Raw genomic sequence first — 23,339 nt, 5'->3', positions numbered from 1 at the left:
CTAATATGGACATTGACTGTTGAGAAGAAGAAACTCTGAACATTTGGACAATGTTTAACTAAAAAGTATACCTCAACGATTCATTGATTATCAAAACCTATTTTAAATTAGATTATTAATTGTTGCACCTCTAGTCGATATTGTGTAATTATCACACTGAAAAGTCTTATCTAATCTGACTGCAAAGTCTGCCCGTGAGCTGTGGCCGACAGCAGACAACTTGAAATATTTTGTGCTAAATTTATTTTCTTTGCTTTTATGGTATGGCAGATTTACCAACACCGGTTAATGGCGTTTAATGTTGATGCTAATATTATTGGAAAAGGCTCCAGTTTAGCCATGATTCTGATTAAGTTGATGGTGTAGTGGCATATTCATCTTGATTTGTGTGCAGGCAGCGTGGGATCGGATCCCACTTTGTGATGGTGTCTGTGTGTGTCCTGCGACCAGTTCAGGGTGTAGTCGGCCCCTTGCCAAAATCAGCTGGGATAGGCTCCAACAGCCCCGTACAGGGTAAGTGGTGTTGAAAATGACACACCAAAGCATTGTTTCTTGTATTCACCATCTTGTGTTAATTTTGTGATTTTAAATTGTTAACCTGTTTTGTCATTTTAATGATTTGTTGGCTTTTATCCTAATTTTCACGTTTTTGTTTCATCGTGGTTTCTTTGCTTCTGTCAAGCATTATAGATTTGCCTTGTTTAAAAATGACACGGTATAAAGTGGATTGATGAGTATACATATCACATATCCGAGTTCCATACATTTAAAATCCATGATGTCAATGTTTTAATCAACATTAAGTTTTACTTGATTATTTCCAACCCTAAAGGACGTGCTCGTTTGAAAAAAACTTTATTTTGAAGTCGTTACCTAATTTCCGCTGGGCAATACCCTCTGTGACGTCACTTCACACACTCTGTTCTTTTATTTTTTTGGGGGGTGAAGTTACCTTTCACCTATAAAAGCATTGCGCACACAACAAACACTCTTGATTACAATACATTACAACTTTATTTACATTGAATTAAAGGGGAAGCCAAGTCCAAACCTGTCTATTAATAACGTTCCTATGCACCCCCACACACTTTTCTAATTCATATAGAATTTGTGGAATATGAATTAAGCAGCAAAATCCACCCTTTTGACTTGACTTCCCCTTTGAAATGCTGACAGACAACTCCAAACTAATCAAATCCAGTCATTAAAGGTAGATAAAATTTACACCTGAATCACACTTTTATAAACACTGGCTTTATTAATGATATTACACTTAAGGGATATATACCATTCATGCAGTCGTTTTGTCTTCCACCATTGCATTTTTACAATATCGTACATCAAATTTCCCCTTGAAGATAGATGAACTTGAGGAAACGGGGGTCATCTGTGGGTTGCCGCCGGAGAGCACCTTGATCAAGAAGCGGCTCAGACAAGCTTATCCAGACTGATATCACCACTACGTCTGCTTATCTCTTACTATATGGGTCGCTCACCTGAATCCACAGGCCAAGAGTGAGAGTCCCAGTGTTACATCAGAAGGGTTAGTATCATACATCAGTTTATCATCTCAGTCCATAGAACAATCAAAAATTTAAAACTGTGTAGCTGCATGTTTGATTGGACGCAACGTCCTGAGGTGACCTCCACAATAACCTCACATGTAAACAATGGAAAATGTTTTCTCATTGAGGATATTAAGAGTTAAAAAAAAAAAAAAAAAGTAACCGTCTTAACTGCACGTTGGGTTTGATTTTTTTTTTTTTTTTGTGTGTCAGTGCATGTTGGGAATGTCAGTAGTGCGGGTCACAGTCCTCCACAAGGCTGTCAGTGATGTAGCCGACTTTCAGAAGCTCCTGGTAGTGTTGTTTCTCCACGCCGTTGTTTATAGTCCAGGCAACCACCTCTACCCCTCTTTGGCTCCAGTATTGCACATAGTCCCTGAAAACAAAAAAATAATAATTGCACGTTGCAATTGTAGGTATGACTGATGATTGGGCCTCTGCCAAACAAACTCACTGCGAGACAAAGTTCTTTTGCACCAGGAAGGCAGAAATGCCGCAGAGTTTCCACAGCACGTGATGGTGGGCCCAGTCCAACATGATATCCATTAATGTCAGCCAGTGGTGTTTCCACGGTGATGAGTAACGTGGGGAGCCATCACCAAAGCGGCTCAAGCTCCAGGGCCTGTGGGTTAACGCAGTGACCACCTGCGGGTCAGTCTGCCTCATCTGTGCAGGGAATGGATGGAAGAATGGAACCAAAATGACTGTACGTGTTGTAGTAGTCATGTGTTGGATGTGTGCCTCTAAGGGGCGTGGCCAAGTGAGTGAGCGTCGGGCCGGGAGTTGTGGCTCACATCAGCTGATCGGAAGTTTGCGGCTCATATTTTGGCATCAGGAATTTTCTGAATGGACTTTAAAATTATTTTTATTTATGATCACTATCATCAGTTTTTGCAGAAAAATACAACGAACCCTTGAACAGAATCCTGTCAACGATTTCCAAAGCTGAACAGCACGAGGAAAACTGCTTGTATGGCATCTTCTTTGATGAGAAATAGGACTGGACTTGCAGAAGCAAAATCAAGTCCCAAACACTTGACGATTAAAGGATTAAAAGCCTCCTAACCTTGTAGATGACCTTGGGCTCGAAGGAGCAGACGATGCTGCTGTTGTACAGGACTGGATGCTTGTTGTAGAGAGCTGAGAGCGCTGCAGCTGCCTGCCAGAGGGAACGCCACAGTTACAATAGGTAGCAACAGATTTTCAGCGTGTGTGTTGTGTGAGTTTATGATTTTTCTTTTTTTTTTTTTTAAATCCGCCTATCTAAACACTCCTGAAATCAAGCCTAATGCCGTCTGCGAAATCAACCACTGCCACTTTACATTCCTCACAAGATATGAAAAAAAAAAAAGCTGAGACAAGAATGACCTTGTCAACATGTGAAAACATGCAAATGTGACTCGGCCTTCGATTATCGTTTTGGACAGCACCTCGTCTGGATGGCCTTTCACGTCAAAGTATATGGTGAGTTGCAGTTTGAGGCATTCCTCCACTGCCTGCTCCAGTGTTGGGATCTTCTCACCAGCAAACTTGTCCCTGAAAATAGAAAGTTCACATGTTTTTCTCATCTGGTACATGTAGCCTGATAATGAGGCAGGCGTGGTAGGAATAGGATGAGAAAAAGAAGCGCATATTGGTGAAGTCATGTCTGTAGTTTACCTGAGTCGGTGTTTAGCAGCTGCGTCCAGTTTAATCAAGTCAGCAAATCTTAGTTTACTAAGGGGGCCCGATCCATTTGTGGTCCGATCCACGCTCTCATCATGCATCAGGATCGGGACCCCGTCTGCAGAGAACTCCAAGTCGAGTTCAACTCCGGAGGCTCCGTTTTTGCTAGCCTGGTGCGTGATAGGATTCATCAAAAATCAATTCCACATCACTAACAGTCCTTAATGATCATTTAATAAATTATAACATATAATGCTAACTTTCTATTAATATCTGACCTCCAATTAGGAAAGGTGTCATGGGAATTTGCTTGCATGATCAACTGACATCAATAGGATGAATATGATTTGGTATCACACAAAATGTTAGGGTCGACAATTCATGTGAAACATCAACCAAAATTTTATAAAAATTCTATTCATCTCCTGTATCTAATTTTGGGAATGTCACAGTCTTTCTTCAAGACAGGAGACCCTTTCCCAGTTATTTTTAATATAATTCAGGTTCATTCAACGTCATTCCACAAGGTTTTATTCAGCTTCACAGCCTTCAAATGAATTTTTTTCAGAAATTGCGTTCAATACAAAGTAAAATTAATTTCTATTTCATTTTTTTCCATTTGGCTTTTTTCTATTTTTCCGAGTCTTTTTTTTTTAAACACAATATGCAAGTACTTTTGTCAGCTTTGATATGCTCTCATTTTCTTTGCCATCAAGTGACGTCTTAATCGTTTAGTATTCTTTTTTTTTTTTTTAATTTGGATTCTTGTGACAAATGCCGAAAGGAAATGTATAATTTTACTGTATTGATTATTAAAGGGTTAAAAAGAGCGTGTGGGATGCCGCTACCTCAAAGAATGACACCAATACATTTACTACATATGAGGACATTATCACTAATGTGAGTGTCAAGGAGACAGGTTCTCCCCCAGGACCGAACCCCGTCGATGCGCTTACCAGCCGGATGGACGCTATCGTGTTTTCCGGTGCGTCGTGTCCGCCTCCCCGATGGGCCACCACGGATACTTTCCCGGATCCTGCCGGGTGAATCACTTGTCTGGCTCGGCCGGCCGGCAGCTGCGGGAAGCGGAACATGGCCAGGAAGAGGTAAAGGCAGCCGGTGAGGACGCCGGACCACACCGGACTGCGAGTGGCCAGCAGGACCACCACGAACACGACAGAGTAGAGCGAGACCTCATCGCCCAGCTGCAGCATGTCGTGCTCCAGGTGTGGTGGTGTCTTGAGAGAAGGCAGTGGAGGGGCAGTTCAAAATCGTAATATTTTACCCCCAATGATCGAGTATTCCGCAGATGACTTTAATCCCGCCCAATGTGCAGCCGCAGCCTCTGGCCTACGTCACTTCCGCAACTTGCTCGCTGAAATCACACGTCGAAGTTCGTTTTTGTTTCAAACGCCTTTATTAGAGTGGTTTAATCATTTCAGTCTACTTTTGATTTATTAATTGAGTAAAATGTCTGAATACTTAAAAGAATGTGCAAGTGGAATACAAGCTACTCTATTTTATTTATGATTTAATTACTGTCAGCTATTTGGAAAACAATGTCAAATATAATGCCTTCACTTTTTGCGCGCAAACTATTGGGAGGATTTTGGGGGGAAATTACAAACTCCGTTGTAATGATAATAATATTGTAGTCTAGTCCCCTTAAAGAATCTACTTGTCGGAATGTGGATGACCCCTCCCGGGGTACAATATTCCATGACACACATTTTTGGACTTCATATTAATTGTATCTGTTAAACCAAGTACAGAAAGGTACACCGAAGTTTAATAAGCAGCACAACTGAGGGTTAATATCTTGTGATATTGTAGCCCTCAAAATGTTTGGATTATTGATAACCAGTTTAAAAAAACGCAAGTTTATGCTACTGGCTGCAAATATGTGAGTAGATAAAAACTTGATTTTTACTTCTCAAATTTTAAAGCTAAAAGGCCTCTGTTTAGGGGCAATCTGGACGAGCCTTGTTTGGAAAGCAAATAAATCTAAAAACAATGTCGGTTGTTATGTTACACACTAGATGGCGGTAGTTAGCCTTTGCAAGCTGCTATAGTCCATTGACCGAAAATGAAGAAGTACTTCCGGGTGTCTTCTATTCTCGTGTCCTCTGTTTCACAAGTAAGCTTGATTGCAAGCTGCTATAGTCCATTGACCGAAAATGAAGAAGTACTTCCGGGTGTCTTCTATTCTCGTGTCCTCTGTTTCACAAGTAAGCTTGACGTTTAACGTTATGACAACAATGCGCTTCTCCTATTCCTAGACATCATTTATTTATTCTTTTACTGTGGGTCCTGATGCCTGGCTTGGTGAGGAATTTGCTTACTCGCAGTTGATGTCGTCTAGCATGTATTTTGTCTTAAACTTAGCCTTGGCTAGTGTGCTTTTATTTTCCATTACAAGAAATTAATTTAGCATTTTAGCAATACCATAATAATGTTTAGTTGCGACGTAAAATGTTAGAGAGGTGACAACTAGTGTATGTTTGTTAAACTTTATTATGTGTGAAATTAATGGACTGACATACTTCCATGATTTTATGTCATTTTTATTTTTGCATTACAATGGTTAGTACTGCACTACTTGATTATTACTCAACTCAATTTATATGTTGATATAAATGTTTTGTTATCTTTCCCCAATAAGATCTGTTCAGCGTTCCCAGGCAGGTTGAGGTCCCACCTCCTGTCCTGCATCAGAAGATCATACCAACAGTTCTCAGTTCCTTTGTCTTCTGGGGTGCGGCCTTCTTCATCCAAGCTCATCACCCTCCGTCAAGGCTGTTATGGACCCTTTACTCCCCAAATCACAGCCTCTGTCAGGTGCTCAGATTTGTCAACAAAGAAATACAGCATGATTTATAAATTCCCACACATTAAGATTATCAGAGCCGTGTCCAGGCTAAAATTACTCCAAACTGGGCTCACTGTGATAATCCTCCCACCTGTATACATTCTGTACCAAATGGGAGATGCCCCCCTTTTTCTTGTCAACTACTCGACAGGAATGGCTCTCTTTGCTGGTGTCATGTTGTACACTGCTAGCCACTTCTTCAGAAGGGTTGTGGGAATGATGTACCTGGATTCAAACCATAACACCCTCAAAGTGTCCCACCTGACATTCTGGGGAAGACGCCATGACATTTACATGCCCGTGTCAGACGTTATGACTGTTGGGGACACCGGGGATTCTCCAAATGAGACCATACTAAAACTGAAGCGGTACAGTACTCCGCACACTTTGTATTTCTCCACACGTTTTGGACAGGTGGTGGACAAACAGTGTTTTGACAAAGTTTTTGGAAGTTTAAGTTGATGTTTGCTACGTGTGATGTGATAATGTTGGACAATGCTGACACATAAATCTTATCATTTGAAATGGTGCTCCTCTTGACAGATGACATCTAAGTAATTCAGTAAGATTGAACAAATGTGGCATTGCTGATCAATATATATCTGTATGTTTACTTACAATTGTTCTGAAGAAGAGTGTTATTACAATTTCCTGATGCTCATGTACCTAAAAACTGCATCAATACTGGGACAAGTTATCAAACACCTCTGACAATATTTAGGTCTACTGTAAATGCTGAACTTTTACTTCAAAGAACCACAAACAAAAGGTTTGCATTTCTCAGGGAAGTCGCAGTTTGCTATGAGCACTTGTCTTCGGTATATACAAAGATGAAAGATAAATAGATAAAAAATAAAAGGAGGAAGTGTGGCTTTTTCATTAGCAGTTTGTTCCATTCATTGCATTTTCGTTCACAACTAGCTGCTGGCCACATTATTGCGAAACTCTTAACCACACAAAATGCAACAGTGTATAATTACAATAAGAGGCTATGTTTTCAGGACCAAAAAAAATGAAAGTAACACGGGTTTACCTGATGGAACGTTGCTTTGGGATTCCTCGCTTGACAAGGACATAAGTCGGAAACCCTCCTGTTATCGATAGCCAATCAGAATGCAGCTTGAGACAAGCGACGTGATTGGTTTAGAAACTAAGCTTTGGAGTCAATCGTGTTTTCTGCTTAAATTCTTGTTGGTGTAAGCCATTCAGCGAAATAAAACAATATTTTTGCTTGTATCGTGCAGTTGTGGCGAAAATAAAATCGGTGTCGCGTACTCAGTGATATTTTCGTCTGACAGCGACCCTTGTGAGGATAAGCGGTTTGGATAATGGATGGATGGTTGTCACTTGTAATACATCTAATAATCCTCAAGATGTCGCTCGAAGCCTTGTAATTTTTATGTTTATTTTTTACACGGACTGCAAAAGAGAAAGTTTCTGTTCACTTATTTCAGGTTACTCATGATTACCCTTGCCACACATTTCACTGTATAACCAGGGGAGCTGCCAGGTACTTTTGACCCCATGAAAAGAAACATTACTATAATAATATAATATTTGAGTAATTGTATATTTATTAAGGAGTGCTGTATTATTTTGTCAAAATTTACATTTTATTAGGGGGTCTATGTCGATCATGGGCCCCCTAAAATCCTTCCTTATTCCCCCCTTTTCGACGCCTCTGCGTACAGCGACCACAATTTTCATTCTGTGCAGGCTGAGGCCTTCACATTTTAATATATTTGTATTTTTTTATTGACTGGTTGATTTATTTGAACGTAGAGAGGAAAAGAAAGAGATACAAATAAGAGAAAATGGAAAAAAATTAAACAGCAATAAATTACACCATTCAGTATAGTTTATGTTCAAAAGTAGTAGATGAAACTTATCTCGTCCACCCCCTTGGCATTTCTTTATAATTAATCATCATACAATAATAAGTTGTGCAATACAGGTTTGGTTTGTATCTAAATAATTTTCTCTGCATGATGTTTCAAATGCAAAAACACGAGTGAAATCAGGACCATAGCTCCAGCTGTTGTGAAATGCGCTATATAAATAAAATTGTCTTGTATTGTATGCATCGTTAGAGAGGAACAGACCTCTTGTAGCCTGCTATTTACAGTACTGTTAATTATAAATCCACTCAAACATCCTGGGGAGGGAATAAACATCCAGTTGTGTAATTGCAATCTCACTCGAAAGTCGTTGGCCAGGGTCAGTTCACCTATGGGCTCCAAAAGGACTTGAAAACAAGAACAAAGGATGAGCCTGGACTCAATTTTTTTAACCTCCTTGCCAAACTTGCTGTTTTGAAGTCGAACTCTGGCAGTGCTCTCTTGAAGGGCCCAGGAGAGCTGTGTTCCAATGTAGGAAAGCCCCCCAGCTCCTTGTCGCAGTCAAACAGAGCGACTCCAGACCCACCTCTGTTTGTTTGCTCATTGTTAATAACTGAGACGAGCTTCCTCTGATCAACAATATTGCATTGAACTTGACTCGATAGCGACACAGGTGATTTAGCTTTTAATGTTCAGCCCCATTTCCTGTGTTTATGAACAGCGCTGCTGCTTTTCTTTGTCTCCGTAGTCCGAAACGATACTGCATATAGTAGGACACATGAAGAACTGGTGTGTATGGCGGCTCTTGGTGTTTTCCCAAGAACAACGTTGCGAGATGCCATCATGTTAAGATCACAACTTATACGGTAAACGCTTCAATGAGTGAATGGTGGAATGTACAGTCATGCGGGATCATGGTGATCACATGTTTTTATCAGGAGAGTATGTTACTCCCTTTCATTGTTGTATGTTGCATTCCACATTGTTTTTGTCATTACTTTTTGAATTCTAACGACACAAAAGGGTAACTTTCCTGTCTACGGAGCATTTCCTCTTGTTTTCTATAGTCTGTCTCACCGTGAAGTAACTCACATTCCTTGTGTTATGAGTCTAATGTAAACCAGGAGGTTCATAAGGATGTCTGTCAGGGGGGTGGGCAATAAAGTGAAAATTGTCACTGCTCAGCGCTATCAAATGCTTAATTTGTATCTTAAGGTTGCAAAAGAAGACAAAACTCCAGAATGAAGGATAAAGAATTATGACACCCTGTCATAGTATTTGATTATATGTTGTAATATTCAGTATTTTTGGCCAAAGGTTTTGTAGAGTCTCGAAATTCATCTTGTCTTTTTTATGTTAATTAGTTGATTTTTTTCCCCCATTTCTTCAGACAAAACGAGAGGTTATTTTCTACCTCTACTAGTTTCGTCTTCGGTTCGGGACCGTTTTCTTTGGGATCTTTAAAAAAAAAGTCCTCTTGATGATCCAATCACATCCAGGTGGCATGAAAAAAAAATCAACTAATTAGCATAAAGATTTTCGTAACGCTATACCCGGAAGTGGTGCCACCTGGATGTGATTGGATCATCAAGAGGACTTTTTTTTCCAAAGATCCCAAAGAAAACGGCAGTTGCACGTCGAAACTAGTAGAGGTAGGAAAGAATCTTCGTTTGTCTGAAGAAATGAAAAAAAAAAAACAACAACCATTAACAGTTTTATGTTTTACGAACTTTGATCTTTCAATTTTCACCGTTGTGGGCACTTCACCCTATTTTGCTGCCGTCCGCCTGCGACCTGGGCACCATTCCTTCATCGTCCCTCTGTTCTTATTCATAAAAATAATCGTCCTCCGTCCCGCGTCCGTCCTCATCCTTCCATTTTTACTATTCACGCAAGACAGGATGGCGCTGTTTCTCTCAGTGGGTACTTGATTACAGGGACGGATGAAAATGCACTTTCGTCCATTAAAAAAAAAAAAATGTAAAAAAAAAATGATCCTAAAATTTTAATTTCCTAACATGTTATAGACGCTGCACAACGTATGTGTTAGTGTTTCATGGAGAAGTTGAAGGAGTTTATGACTAATTCCATCAAGGATGTTGACTTGATTTTCTTTGCCATCATAAAGGTTGATGAACATGTTGGTTGATGTCATTTTAACGTCTTGTTGCTTTGTACCCTCACTTGGGTTCTTTGTCAAAGCCCAAGGGTGAATTTTGAACATTGGGAAACAACATGAATTACTGAGCATGAGTATAAATTTGAGATGATTTGAAGAAAACTTTTTTCCCCCTCCACTTGAATACAGGATGCATCTCCGTTTCAAACTCAAGTGCAACGACCAGCTTGATTTATGGCCAGTCGAAAGTGGGCAGCTTTGCGTCCCTGGTGGGAGTTTGGAACTTGGTACCATAAACCCCCGTGGCTATGGTGGCCTACGGAGAGTGTGCTTAACCTCGGGCCCAGTTTATAATTAGAAACACACTTTTCATAGGATCCATGGTAGGAAACCAACTTCAACAATCCCTTACCCCCTTTTATACAGTATGTATGATCCACTATGTCTCCGAGAAAATCCGAAACACATGGAGCAGAGATGAACCCTAAGCCGGATCACTACCTTAAATATACAGTATTGTTGAGAGGAAATCCCATTTTTGGGAAGAGAAAACAATTACGAGTGGTGGACACGCCGCAGAAGACAGGAAATTTTAACTGATCTCAGTCCATCATGCGAATTGGTTCCTTCAATAAGCCCGCTCACCCCCCCCGAGGCATCCCAACACGACCCAAACTGCTTACAATGGATTAAGTATGGAGAAATTGGACACTTTTCTATGACAACAGGATTGATGTAAACAAAATCAAACAAAACTAAATATTCCAGAGAAAAATAAGAAAATATTCTTGTTGGGGTGAAGAAGCCACGTTGTTGGTTAAATTGTTGTTAAATTGAATTACCTAAATTATTTGAAAGGAATTACATGAATAAAGTGAATCACATGAATTATGTGAAAGGAATTACATGAATAGAGTAAATCACATGAATTATGTGAAAGGAATTACATGAATCTAAATTGAATTACCTGAATTATGTGAAAGGAATTACATGAATAGAGTGAATCACATGAATTATGGGAAAGGAATTACATGAATGTGAAATGAATGACCTGAATAACTTGAATTTCAAACTGGAAACATTTGAATGTGAAATGTTGAATGTCCCATTGGAAATGAATGGGGAATTTGGGGGTGAAACATGTAAAATGGGAATGCATGAATAGAGGGAATCACATGAATAATGTGAAAGGAGTTAAAGGAATGCGAAATGAATGACCTGATTGTCGTGAATTTCAAACTGGAAGCATTTGAGTGTGAAATGTTGAATTTCCCAATCGAAATGAATGGGGTGAATTTGGGGTGAAAAATGTGAAATTGTGACTAATCTGAATAAGTGAATGACGTGAAAAATGGAAGCCCCCATCACATGAATAAGTGGAATACGTTAAAAGTGGAATGAAGTGAATCGGTTGAATTATGTGGAAGTAGTTAAGCGTAAAAAAAACGGGCGGAATAAGTTTAATAATAAAGAATAGGAATAACACTCCGCCTTCACACAATAATAATAAAGAATCTGAATAACATATGTGTGAAGACCTCCGCCTTCACACAATAAAGAATCAGAATAACATATGTGTGAATTTTCCGCCATGCTGTTGCCGCCATGTGTCATACCACCATGGAAACCTGGGCATAAGCCAGACAAAGTTCTTGCTCTTGGGATGAATTTGAAAACAAAAGGAGTCGAGGATTCACTTGTCCCATCTATGTTTTTTCCAGTAATAGTCAAGAGGACATGTTGTGGGTAACACAGGGTGAGGCTGGGTGAATCTGACAATAGACCAAGAACTGCACGCATCACAACATCTATTGTGTTCTTGGGTGAAATGTATCCTAGTTTGCTTGACCGAGTCCAAGTATTCTCGCTTTTGACCCGCTACCAAATGTAATCTTTTTTCTTTTTTTTTTTCCTCCATTTCCCCAAGCAGACGCATTCTTTCCACCAAGGAATTCACAACACAAACATGACGTTTTGAGCCTCAAAGAAAGCCAGTCCAATTATTTATTTGAAAGAAAGACAAAATGTGCAGCGACTCGAAGCTATCTCTCTTTTTTGTATCACCGAATGACGCAGCTAAAATAAGATTCTGTTGTTCTTATATGACTATATTTATAGCAAGCGTGTCGTTTTATAACTCCACAAGTTCAGAACAACCTTGTTCCTCATCAGGGAGATGTCATGTAAGTCCGAGAGTGATTTATTGGCTGATTAGTGGTGTTTACTTTGGCAACCACCATCAGGACAGACTGACAGGCGCTCGGGAGGATTTCCTCAAGGTCAAGCTCATCAATAGTGAACAATGCTACAACAGGCAGCAGGAGCGTTGTGTGGGTGGTGTGAGCTGCTACGTGCCCAATGGGTGCCGAGCGATGCAATCTGCTAACTTATTGTAGTGCTGCAGGCTTTCAGTACTTGGCATTAAAACTGAACAAAGAACAAGGCGGAAGTCAATGGTTTGTTGTGCATCGCTGATTTGCAGGTTTATTGCGCTATTATGCTATTAGCAGTGAGGCCATTGTGGAAAGTATAATGAATGAGCTGCGACAATAACAATACCTGCAGTTAGAATAGAATGCGACTTTGTTGAACTGCACTGACAATGAGTACAGTGCCATGGCTGCTTCTATATATATTATTATTATTATTATTATTATTTTTAAACATAAAAATATATAATATATAAAAATATATATTGATATATAATACATAAAATATATATACATTGTAAAGGTTTTGAGAGTAAACAAATAGTAATTTATTTACTATTTGTACATCGACTCAGAAGAACATTTGAAAGGTCAAAGCCATTGATGTTGGAAATAAGAGAGGCTCACAATTTCTTTTGTACTGGGGTTGAGGTCAGGTCTCTGTCTTGTTTGTGTGCACCAAACTCATCCCAGTCCTTGCTTTACACGTTGAGGCACAGTCATGCTCAAACTAAAATGATCTTCCCCAAATCGATCCTACTAAGTTGGATGTAACAAAAAAAACGATGAATTACGAATCAGTCCTATTCCAGGATCTTTCCCGTCAATCTTGGTTAAGAAAAGAAGGTTTGAGATGGGCCTAAAATTTGCTAACAAGGAGAATTCAGCTGTCTCTTTTTTGGAAGTTCCTTGACGCCGGCTTCTTTCTGGTGTTAAGAAAGCTCTCCTGAGAGCAGTAAGAAGAGTCGTGGGTGACTTGGAGCCTATCCCAGCTGACTCAAGATGAGCGGCAGGTTACACTTTGCAGCCCCGGATGGAGAAAACCCACTCAAGAATGATAGAACCATGCTGACCCCATTCATAACATTATCACTTGTTATAATTTGGGGGAAAACCTCATTAGGCTGATTTCTTGGCTCCAAGTGACTATACATTATGTCTGAAAATAACTCTGTCCCGTTGCTTACGACTACACGGCGCTCAGAGCTGCTCCCATCGGGACCCGTTGGCTAATAACAGCACACAATCAGCAAGCGTGTCATTTTTCCTCATATTAGGGCATATAAGAGAGAGGGAGAGAAGTGTCCCGCCTCCAAATTCTCAGGGTGGCCTGCCCTAGTGGCAGAATGGCCGGTTCCTGTGTTTGTGCTTGTTCCTGTCCCCTGCTGTCACCCTGAGGCACGTTGCCATTGTTTCCGTAGCCAGCACCGGAGATCACGGCTGCTCCCTCGATCGCTCGCTCCCCCGACTCGGGAAGGATGAGGAGTGGGTCACACCTACCGTACGTGAGTGAGAGATTCGGTGCGACATCTGAGAGGACACGGCGTCCACACACTTAAGTGTACGCAAATAGACACGGTCCACTTGCACATGCACGTCCACCTTTTGTTCTTCAGAAGGGGGATTCTGTGCTTGGAGACTGTTGGATCGAAGCGACTCTGGGAACATAGTCAACAACAAAATACTTACAAACCCGAAAGGGGGGGCATTTTGCAGTATTTCTGGTAACTCACCATGGGAATTTTTGTATGGGGATTTTTGCAACTATAATCCACTTTAATGGCAGTAAATAAATTGAGATGATGGTTCGGATTTTCTGTTTTGTGAATCTGATGGATAACATTTAACCAACAACAAAAATAAAGTTGTGCAGTAAACAACTATTTTTTTTTCAACATAGAAAACTGCAGCTTATAGCCTGGTGCGGCTTTTATTTTGTTTTTTTCCACCCCAAAAAGTTGCTGCGGCTTATGTAGAGGTGCGTCTAATAGTCCAGAAAATACGGTAGCCTAGATTTTTAGACTACCTAAAAGCAGGTCTAAGTTGTGGTGTAGTATGATTTATACTGGATTTAAGCGAGCCACATGCTGATTCTGAGCTCCGTGGGCGTGTGTTGCACGTCATCGTATTTCATTCTTAAATATGACAACAGTGTGAGACAACAAAGCGTACTTGTGAAGTTCATGCTATAGGATTTAGAACTGAAACTTCCTGTGACATCTCACGTGATTGCAAATCCAGGTTTTGTTTAACTTTTGATGCATTCATCCACATATGCTTTTTACATTTACAACTTTTCCATCATAAATATCCCTGTAGATTTTATATCTTCAAAATAATTGTCGCATTTGTTTTAGATGACCATCTGACACACTCCAGGTTTTGCATCTTTTTTTCCGTAGCACGTTGGAAACGTGGTTCTGGTTACCCCAATGAGATTAAGCGGTAAAGAAAACGGATGAATCATTTTGACCTTCTTATCTTACTGAAATTCTTTTGTAAATGCAAGATGCTGGCATCATGTGTAATTTCGCAACAAGTTGTGATGTCACAGCGTAACGGGCAGCTTATAAGGTTGCAAATGGTATATTTGCACAGTCTTGTTACCCCACAGAGCATAAATTGCAGTAATTTAAACGTCCGAGTGGTATTTATATTGGCCTGCGTGCATAGCGGCTCTTTGCACCCTCAATCCATCTACCCCAAAAATAAATCCTTTGGGGGGAGTTGATGGGCCACGAGTTCTTCTTTTTCAAAGCGATCCTCATGACAACTGCGTTAATTGAGCATTAAGTGCTCTTTGCGATCGGAACACTCATCTCTGTTGTAGATCAACTCGACAGCAGGAAGGTTCTCAACTCTCGTCCGATTTCAGCCAGGTTGTAATTAATTCTTGCTTTTGTTTATTAAAGGAAGGTCTGTTCACCATGCGCACTTTGACGTGAGGCTCAACCTGGAAATGGTTTTCGCGCCGCGGCAGCAGATGATTATATTATTTCTTTTAAAAATATGAATTGGCCTCATTTCATGCAAATTCAGGATAATTAAACAAACAAAAAAGTCCATTATTTACCTAAAATATGCGACACAAACTGATCATTTTATTAAAAACAATCTCAAATCATCTGATGAATGATTTAATTTTGTTGTGGATTTTGCTAAAAGAAAAAAATTGTTGAAATAAAATAAATAAAAAATAAAAGTTACTATTGTTAATATAAAAATAAGAATCATTAAAAACCTTTAACTTTTTAAATACCCAAATTTATGAAATAAAACAAATATTTTTTTGCTGAAAAATGCCTTTGTGTGAACAAGTCTAACTTGAGTTTTTACATTTTTTTTGTAGCAGCTTAATTTGTTCCGTCAATGTGAGGATTCAATTGAAACTACAGCTGTTAAGCGTCTTAACATCTGTTATCATCCATCCATCCATTTATCCCGTTCAGGAAGAGTCTGTGCCCGTTGACAAATGTAGACTATACAGTAGATGTTCTTTATCTCGTTCTTGATATTGTTATTTGTTCAGCTGTAATCCACATAAACCGGGACTGGCCTCACACATTACGGGCCTTGACATCTGAGAGGCTGTTTTTTTTCTCCTCCACCTCGGCATGCTTGACGCTTTATTTAGAATTTCCAGCGCATGTTAGGCTCATGTCGTCTCACCTGATCGCAGACTGTTTCATGTCCCCGTCGAAATGAATACGATGAGGCTTCAATGCAAAACACCGCAAGCTGGTTATTACATAATAATAAACACCGAAAGGCATGCATATTTCTTATTTCCCCTCATGTGGCTTCCCGACATGGATAAGAGAGCACGTGTGATGCATTGACATCAAGTGTAGGAAGCCGAGTCACATAAAGAGAAAACACTTGCTGTGAAATCCAACATTTTCCAGTGAAGATCAAGTTCTTAGCTAATAGCTGATGCCATCTGGTCTTGATGAGCAAAGGAAACACTCCTCATGCCTTACGTTATTTCACCGTGCACGGCCTGCCGCTGTAATTTTGTGATGTTCATTCGTCAGCCTGTTCTATTGGTTCCACCTTCTAAACCTGGTTGGCACATCTCCACCTTCAAAAAAAGTCAACTTTTGCGTTTGGTGGTTTGGAACTAGGTCGTGTGCAGTAGTGACGCCTTGGAGCACGTTGCTGTCTTCACCCAGGCTGATATTGAACAGGACATTCTCGAGCGACCTTGTATCACCAGTTTCAATCAAGAAAAATCACAACGACTGCTGACAAAAATGTCAAATGATGATTAATGAGAGAAGCGTGCGCATGCCTTTGCCTTTGTGTGGTGGATCCACTTGCTGAAAAGCACTGTCATCTCATTTGAAACACCCATGACCTTAAAATTGGAACTTGTGTCTGGCTGTGTGTGAATACATGTGGTTTTAAGATGGTTGTTAAAGTTTGGCATTGTTTCACAGGGCGCAGCATCACAGGAGGAAGGAGGAACAAAAGCTGCTGTGTGGAAGCTGATCATTCAAGAATAGGGCTACTTTTCAACTCCGTTTCGGAGTGCAGCTTTACAGCCGATTTCTACTGATGGCTAAATGAAGCTTCAAATGTGCTTCATGAACCAGTTGTAGTATTTTTGGACTCCTCTAGAGGGCACTCTCTGGTCAACATTGGGCTGGAAGCAGACTGACTTGCCATTTTTTTTAAATCCTTAATTTAAACCAACAGTGCCATCTGGAGGACATAACAATATAATCACTCGTTCATGAAGCAAATCTGAAGCTTCATTTTCCCATCACTGCCGATTTCCATTCCAAGTTGATTCCGACTGATGTAGAAACCTGTTTGTTTAATATGTGATTTATATTGGTTATCTTCAAGTTATATTTGATGGAATCTCAATATGGGCAAACAATTCTAGTATTTGTCATGTCCGCTAACATACATTCATGACTTAACACTTTTTTTTATGCATTTAGCCATGCAGTTTATTGCCTTTCCTCATTTACATCCAATTTGCTTTGTGCCCCTCGATTTTTCTTTTAAGTCGCAGCAAGAATTCAGTAATTGAATAACTTTGCAAATGCCTTTGTCGTAACTGTTTGCATCGGGTATTTGGTTTTGTATCGATGGCACCGTTTACTTTAGTAATTAGGTTTTGAAAGTTAAAAAAAAAAAATCCTAATCAAGATGAATGTCTGTTTAATGAACCACTTTGCCGTGGTTAAACAGCAACGGATTAGAGCCGCCGATGTTTTGCGAGACACAGATGCACTGTGACACGCAACTCTGACCAATGACTTACCGCCGTTGAAAATATTTGATTTATTCCCGTAGTTTCCCACAAAGTACCGACGGGGAATCAAAGGGCAAATCCAAAGCAATCCATACAGCAATAACACTCTCATGACTGAATTGGATCTTTCAACAAACAAGAAACAAGACTGACAGCAGTTTGTCTGTCTTTCTGCATTGTGAAAATAGATTTTGAACCCGGAATTCACGTGCTTGTTTTAAGACTGTTGCAGGTCAAGGAAAAATGATGGAAAATAACCGTACGAGCTTTTCTCACAGAAAGTCATGCTTTTCAGGGAAAAACACATTTATTGGCTTCGCATCGCCACGCTGGTTAATATCGACCTTGAGGAGAATGGGAAATAGTTTTGTAATAATCGATGCAAAGTATCACATTGGAGGACGGTTTTAATTTACTGTACATTGTTGAATAAATCATGTGTACATTTTTTGATGCTTTGGGTTAAATTTTCCAGAACATTCTTGATAGTATCCAGCTTGGCAAACGTGCTACCTTTTCGAATCGCAACTGATGTTTCCCAGATGCAAACGTCAACCTCTGGCTATACAATCACAGCTCCCCTCTCCAGTGCAATGCAACAATAATTGAATTAAATATATAAATCAGATTAATTAAAGATGAAATAATTGAATCGGAAATAAATACAAAATAGGATAAATAAAAACGCACTATGTGCAGCCGCCGTATTTCCTGCTTCCTGAAAGTTTTATCGTCCTCTTCCCAAATGCCTTTTTTTTTCGGCCATGGTATTTTGATACAAAGCCAGCATTTATACTTTTTGGAATATTGCATCCAGGGGATTTCAGGGGAACACTGCACTCAGCCGGGCATGCTTACGTTGGTCCAAAGCAAACTGTCGGTTTAAATGAAGTCCAGTAGAAGGTGCTATCAGAAGCCGCCGTTCCTTCTTTGTGAATTTGGCCCTGAGTGTTTGTCTTCTTTGAGAATAATTCTCTTTTACTACTTAATGATTTGTTCTGGTCATCTTTTTTTTCCTCTCAATTTTCTCAAGAGGGTTTGAATACAACATGCAGCAGCTGTACCATGTGAAATTAGTGACTCATCTGGATCATATTTTTGGATGAGGCGGATCTATTCTTTTTGTTCTGTACTGATTTCCAAACAAAAACCATAAACCTCAGTTGTCATAAATCCACGCGTGTCCTTTAAGCGAGGCCAGACTTACAGTCCGAGATGTTCATAATTGCACCCACAGGTTGCAGACGTGATGCATTCAGGTCAGTTCAATGCTCCAAATGTGCAATCTGTTTTTTGAAGTCAACAAGATGTGTTGGACTAAAATAGTGTAGAAGAAGGCCAGGGTCCATTTCTTTCGCCTCCACGACGACACCAGTCGTGATTAAGAAAAACAACAATTTTGTAAACAATTTTCTACAGCAGTTTGGGTGATGGATGGAAGATTTTTTTTTTTTAATTTGTGCCCATCAATTTTCTTTCAGTTACGCTTTCGCCAACAATTGGTGGTAGCCCCCACCCCCCCTCAAACGGTGAATTCACGCGGCTCCCGCTCCTGCGTGTAGATAGCACGTATGCTTCATATTAAAATGTTCTGTGTTGGAATCTCCGACCTATCTGCGCAGAGTCTGCGTGTCCCCCCCACCGTGCTTGTGTGGCTTTTATCCATCCAGCTCAGACTGATTATTGTTCTATTTCCTAACATTCCTCGCTAGCATGTAACGGCATCTGAACAAAGATGTGACAACTAATATTGCTCGCTTTCTGCCTGCAACATTTTACCTGTTCTGTTTCAAACCTTTATTGTGTTATTTTCTTTTTGGCGACAAAAGCACCATATAGATTTGGAATGATGCTGCCAGAGCTTCATGCAGGTTGCCAGGAGCCTTGAGGCGAAAGTTTTAGAGCCCAGCCCAAACTTGTTGAACCTCCGAATGATGTAATGCATCTATCGCGTCGGCTGTTTCAAATGTTTTTGTGAGCCCCTGAGAATGACGTGTTTTTTTTTTTTTTTTTTTTTTATCCAATGCAATTTTTCATCAAATTATTATTTATTTGTTTTTTTTATGGCCTTTTGGGAGGATTGCCTTCAGCTGGTGCTTTTTCCTGGCCTTTCAATGTGCAAACAATTTCAGGTCAGCTATCAAATTCGTACCTTTTTCTAACTCTGAGCTACCGTTTTCCTTCTTAGATGGATGAGATAACTCTGCTGCTGAGCAAGTTTTAAACGCATCTTCAAGTTGGGGAATCTTTTCTCTTTCTCAAGACCAGAGCTTTACATATGAGAACTGAGGTAAGATGCTACATGCATTTTTTCCATTTTCCTTCCCTCGATGTTGTCAAGTCACAATTCAAATGCAAATTTCACCATGGAGGAACTAATAAAGATTATATAATACATTAGAATCCAATGTAACTTTATACATACACCTGCACAATCTCATGTGATCAAATACAGCTGCTCTAGAATAATCTGCCCGAATTGTTGTTAGTTTATATGTAATTGACTGAAGCTCAGTCTAGGATCTTAGTGATGGGTAAATGAAGCTTCAAATGTGCTTCGTGAACCAGTTGTAGTATTTTTGGACTCCAGTAGATGGCACTCTCTGTTCAACGTTGAGCTGAAAGCAGACTGACTTGACATTTTTTAAACCCTTTATTTAAATCAACAGTGCCATCTAGAGGAGTCCAAAAATACAACAAGTGGTTCATGAAGCAAATTTGAAGCTTCATTTTCCCATCACTAGGATGTACCCCAGATCTTGCTCAAAGTCACCTTGGATAGCTCGCCCTCAACCCTAATAACCTCAAGCAAGGTATAAAATGGGCATACAAATTCCCTTTTTTTTTTTTTCTATTTAGTGTTTGTAGACGTTTTCCCATTTACGACTACAACAGAAAGTTTATTTTCATGACACTGGAGTTTTGTTATCGCTGGCATAGATAGCTGACACCATTTTCCTTTAATAACCCACCCAGGCTGTCATGTGCTTATTGCGCAATATATTTATCATCCAAATCGCTCCCCAGCTGGTTTGCTGTCCACATGATGTGTAACATGGGAATAGTGTGTAGATGTCAAGGCGCAGCGGGGCACTGAGAGAGCAACTCGTGTTTGTCCAAGTTTGTCGAAAGTCTCGTCATGGCTCCCCGAGGGAGGATTTGGCAGGGGGAGCCAAACTATGCCACCCAAGGTAGTTGGACAACCTTTGACCCCATGTGACATCTCTCATGTGACCTGTCTCGCTGTCAGAGGGAGTCGCGTCTCACTGCTTTTCACTGTTGCGTTTTATTGTACTTTCCCACCCACGGTGAGCGCTCACATCTACCGGCTAAGAACGGAAACTGCGTTCTATGTTCTCATGAAATGCGAGCTTTTCATGCGCCGACTCAAGTATGACCAAAAATTGTGGATATGTCTTATCGTTGTCAGTTGCATGCTTATCATTCAAGTTGTCATGACAGCATTGATGTGAAAATGCTTTATTAAATTCCGCCGACGTCATGTAAAGAGACACCCAAAAACGATCATTTCACCAAAGAACGTTAGATCGATATGGACGCATCATAAAATTGTTGATGGTATGAGAAATGCACAATTTAGGTCAAGATGCAACAAAGTTAGCGCCTGTTCTGACGTTTTTCCGAACATTTCCCAGCAGAATCATCATCTCTCACTACGACAATGATTCCAAAAACTTGCGCTTCAAAGCTCTGCCTTGTGTTTTTATTATGTCTCAGAAGTATTTTGTCATCTTTACACATACAGCTTTTCTTTTGTCTTGGATAATGATTCATTATTTAAAAAAAAAAGAAAAAAGGTCCTGTAGATAAACTCCAGATCTGTTCCAGTAGCACTTGCCAACTCTTGAAGAAAGGGCTTTTTTTTCAGCAGTACATTAAAAAATATGTGAGTATAAATTGAGTTAGATGCGATAACATCAGGCACATGTACCCCAATGATCAAAGACAGCGGATTTGCCAAAAAATGAACGCACGAATAGTCAACTGTTAAAAAAATGCATCTAAGTCAAACAAAACTTGGATTGGCAATCATGTGTGATGTCACAGGAAATTTTCATGCGACTTCGGTTTAGTTATAAATTCTATAGCTTGAACTTCACAAGTACGCTTTGGATGAAAATATGGCCCTTAATTTCATCATTCCTAGTGATGGGTAAATGAACCTTCAAATGTGCTTCATGAACCAGTTGTAGTATTTTTGGTCTCCTGTAGAGGGCACTCTCTGTTCAACATTGAGCTGAAAGCAAACTGACTTGCCATTTTTTTAAACCCTTTATCCAAACCAACAGTGCCATCTAGAGGACACAAAAATACAACAACTGGTTCATGAAGCAAATTCGAAGCTTTATTTTCCCATCGCTAATTATTACTACCACCAGATTGCTTACCAGCGCCACCACCAGCTATTACAAACCAATAGCAGCCACTATATCCATATTTGTGTCCTATTATTGGATTAAATGGGTTTCAATGTTAATTCTTGGCTAACACAACACGGAACAAGCTTTCTAACAGGTCCTGTGCTTTGTCAAAAAGGCCTGCAACATCCCCAAACTAATTGAAATGTACTTGTATGTCTTTGACTGAGTCCTACGGTGTTTGTGTTTAACATCACACCTACTGAATGAGACCATTAGAGGCATTAAAACTTATGAAACACATACCAGCGCTTCACTTTAACCTTTTCCCAAGTAATGTAAGTTCATGAACTGGAGCGCATATGAGAAACATTTCACCTCTCTTGGGTCAGAGAGGAAAAGTCCAGTCCAATATCTTCTTGTAACCACACCAAAAGGAAAATGATGGAGGCTTGTGTTGTGTTCTACCTCTGACCGGGGACTTAAAAATGATCCAGAAAGAAATAAAATCTACTGCTACTTATTGAAATGGCTACTTTTATCTGAAATGACATATTATCACGCATTTACTTTGGCTTTAATCCAGAAAGTCCAGTATTTATTTCATTGTTGTAAAATCTGATGATGGACATTCTGAGTAGACACTTGAGCTCTTTTTTTTTTTTTTTTTTTTTTTTTTTTTTTTTGCTGTATTGTCGTAAATCTCACAAGGGTTTCAAATCTAAAATCAAAAATGCTTATTCATCATTCATAATGTGCTCACCTACGGATGGTGACATGTTTTGCTTGGATGCTCTCCTGCCGCTCTCTCTGCAGTTAAGCTCAAACTTTGCTTGTCACGGTTGAGCTCACTTGAGAGAAATCTTTCCAGCTTTTTTAATACCCTGATGTGAATGCACACTTTAAAAAAAAAAGATCGCTTGGAATCAAAATGTTAAACATGTCACACACTCAGGTTTCAATTCCTGCCTCCTGTATGTAAACACATACAGTCTTGCGCAAGGAGCATTTGAGATCATTTTGTGTATTATCGCATTGGAGTTAAAAAACACTGAAACTAAGAGGGGGTGCGTGTGTGTGTCACAAAGTTATCACAGAAGGAATTCAGGACACAAACTGGTAAAAACATACAAGCTGAAGTGCAGTTAAGATAAATGGAAGAAGGGACGGGAAAATGAAGCTTCAAGATGCTTCATGAAGCAGTGGTTATATTTTTGGACTCCTCTAGAGGGCACTCTCTGTTCAACATAGGGCGAAAAGGACACTGACTTGCCATTTCTTAAATCCTTTATATAAACCAACAGTGCCATCTAGAGGAGTCAAAAAACACAACAACTGGTTCATGAAACATCTTGAAGCTTCATGTAAATTTACACCCAATCCAAAGGATCACTCGACTACAGGTGCGGAATTGTTGTAATGTTTAAG

At 39.8% G+C, this 23,339-nt stretch overlaps 2 protein-coding genes and 1 long non-coding RNA gene across 4 annotated transcripts in view; 2 read left to right on the top strand and 1 right to left on the bottom strand.

Annotated features, from left to right (window-relative positions):
• Positions 1-1,232: 1,232 nt before the first annotated feature.
• gde1 (glycerophosphodiester phosphodiesterase 1) lies at positions 1,233-4,602 on the bottom strand. Its single transcript, XM_088303316.1, has 6 exons — positions 4,187-4,602; positions 3,225-3,400; positions 2,996-3,101; positions 2,632-2,724; positions 2,020-2,231; positions 1,233-1,941 (listed from the first exon to the last, which is right to left on the bottom strand). Exons 1-6 carry the CDS (start codon positions 4,442-4,444, stop codon positions 1,794-1,796), a joined length of 993 nt encoding a protein of 330 aa, XP_088159442.1. The 5' UTR covers positions 4,445-4,602; the 3' UTR covers positions 1,233-1,793.
• A 659-nt stretch (positions 4,603-5,261) lies between these two features.
• On the top strand, positions 5,262-6,979 carry tmem186 (transmembrane protein 186). Of its 2 annotated transcripts, none has more exons than XM_088303317.1 (2): positions 5,262-5,458; positions 5,893-6,979. In XM_088303317.1, exons 1-2 carry the CDS (start codon positions 5,408-5,410, stop codon positions 6,559-6,561), a joined length of 720 nt encoding a protein of 239 aa, XP_088159443.1. In that variant the 5' UTR covers positions 5,262-5,407; the 3' UTR covers positions 6,562-6,979. The 2 variants fall into 2 exon arrangements, with proteins under 2 accessions (XP_088159443.1, XP_088159444.1); XM_088303318.1 differs by having other exon boundaries at positions 5,378-5,555.
• Positions 6,980-9,498: 2,519 nt separating this feature from the next.
• LOC148332495 (uncharacterized) overlaps positions 9,499-23,339 on the top strand; it is a 44,646-nt gene continuing 30,805 nt past the window's right edge. Inside the window, exons 1-2 of the long non-coding RNA XR_015844672.1 lie at positions 9,499-9,589; positions 19,721-19,822. This is a non-coding gene — a long non-coding RNA (uncharacterized LOC148332495). The remainder of the gene's footprint in view (positions 9,590-19,720; positions 19,823-23,339) is intronic.

The sequence above is a fragment of the Idiotropiscis lumnitzeri genome, chromosome 8, assembly GCF_059441095.1.
Source record: "Idiotropiscis lumnitzeri isolate Australia: NSW breed Sydney's pygmy pipehorse chromosome 8, RoL_Ilum_1.0, whole genome shotgun sequence".
NCBI lineage: Eukaryota > Metazoa > Chordata > Actinopteri > Syngnathiformes > Syngnathidae > Idiotropiscis > Idiotropiscis lumnitzeri.
Note: the sequence above shows the minus strand (reverse complement) of the source record. Positions and strands in the feature narration are given on the sequence as shown.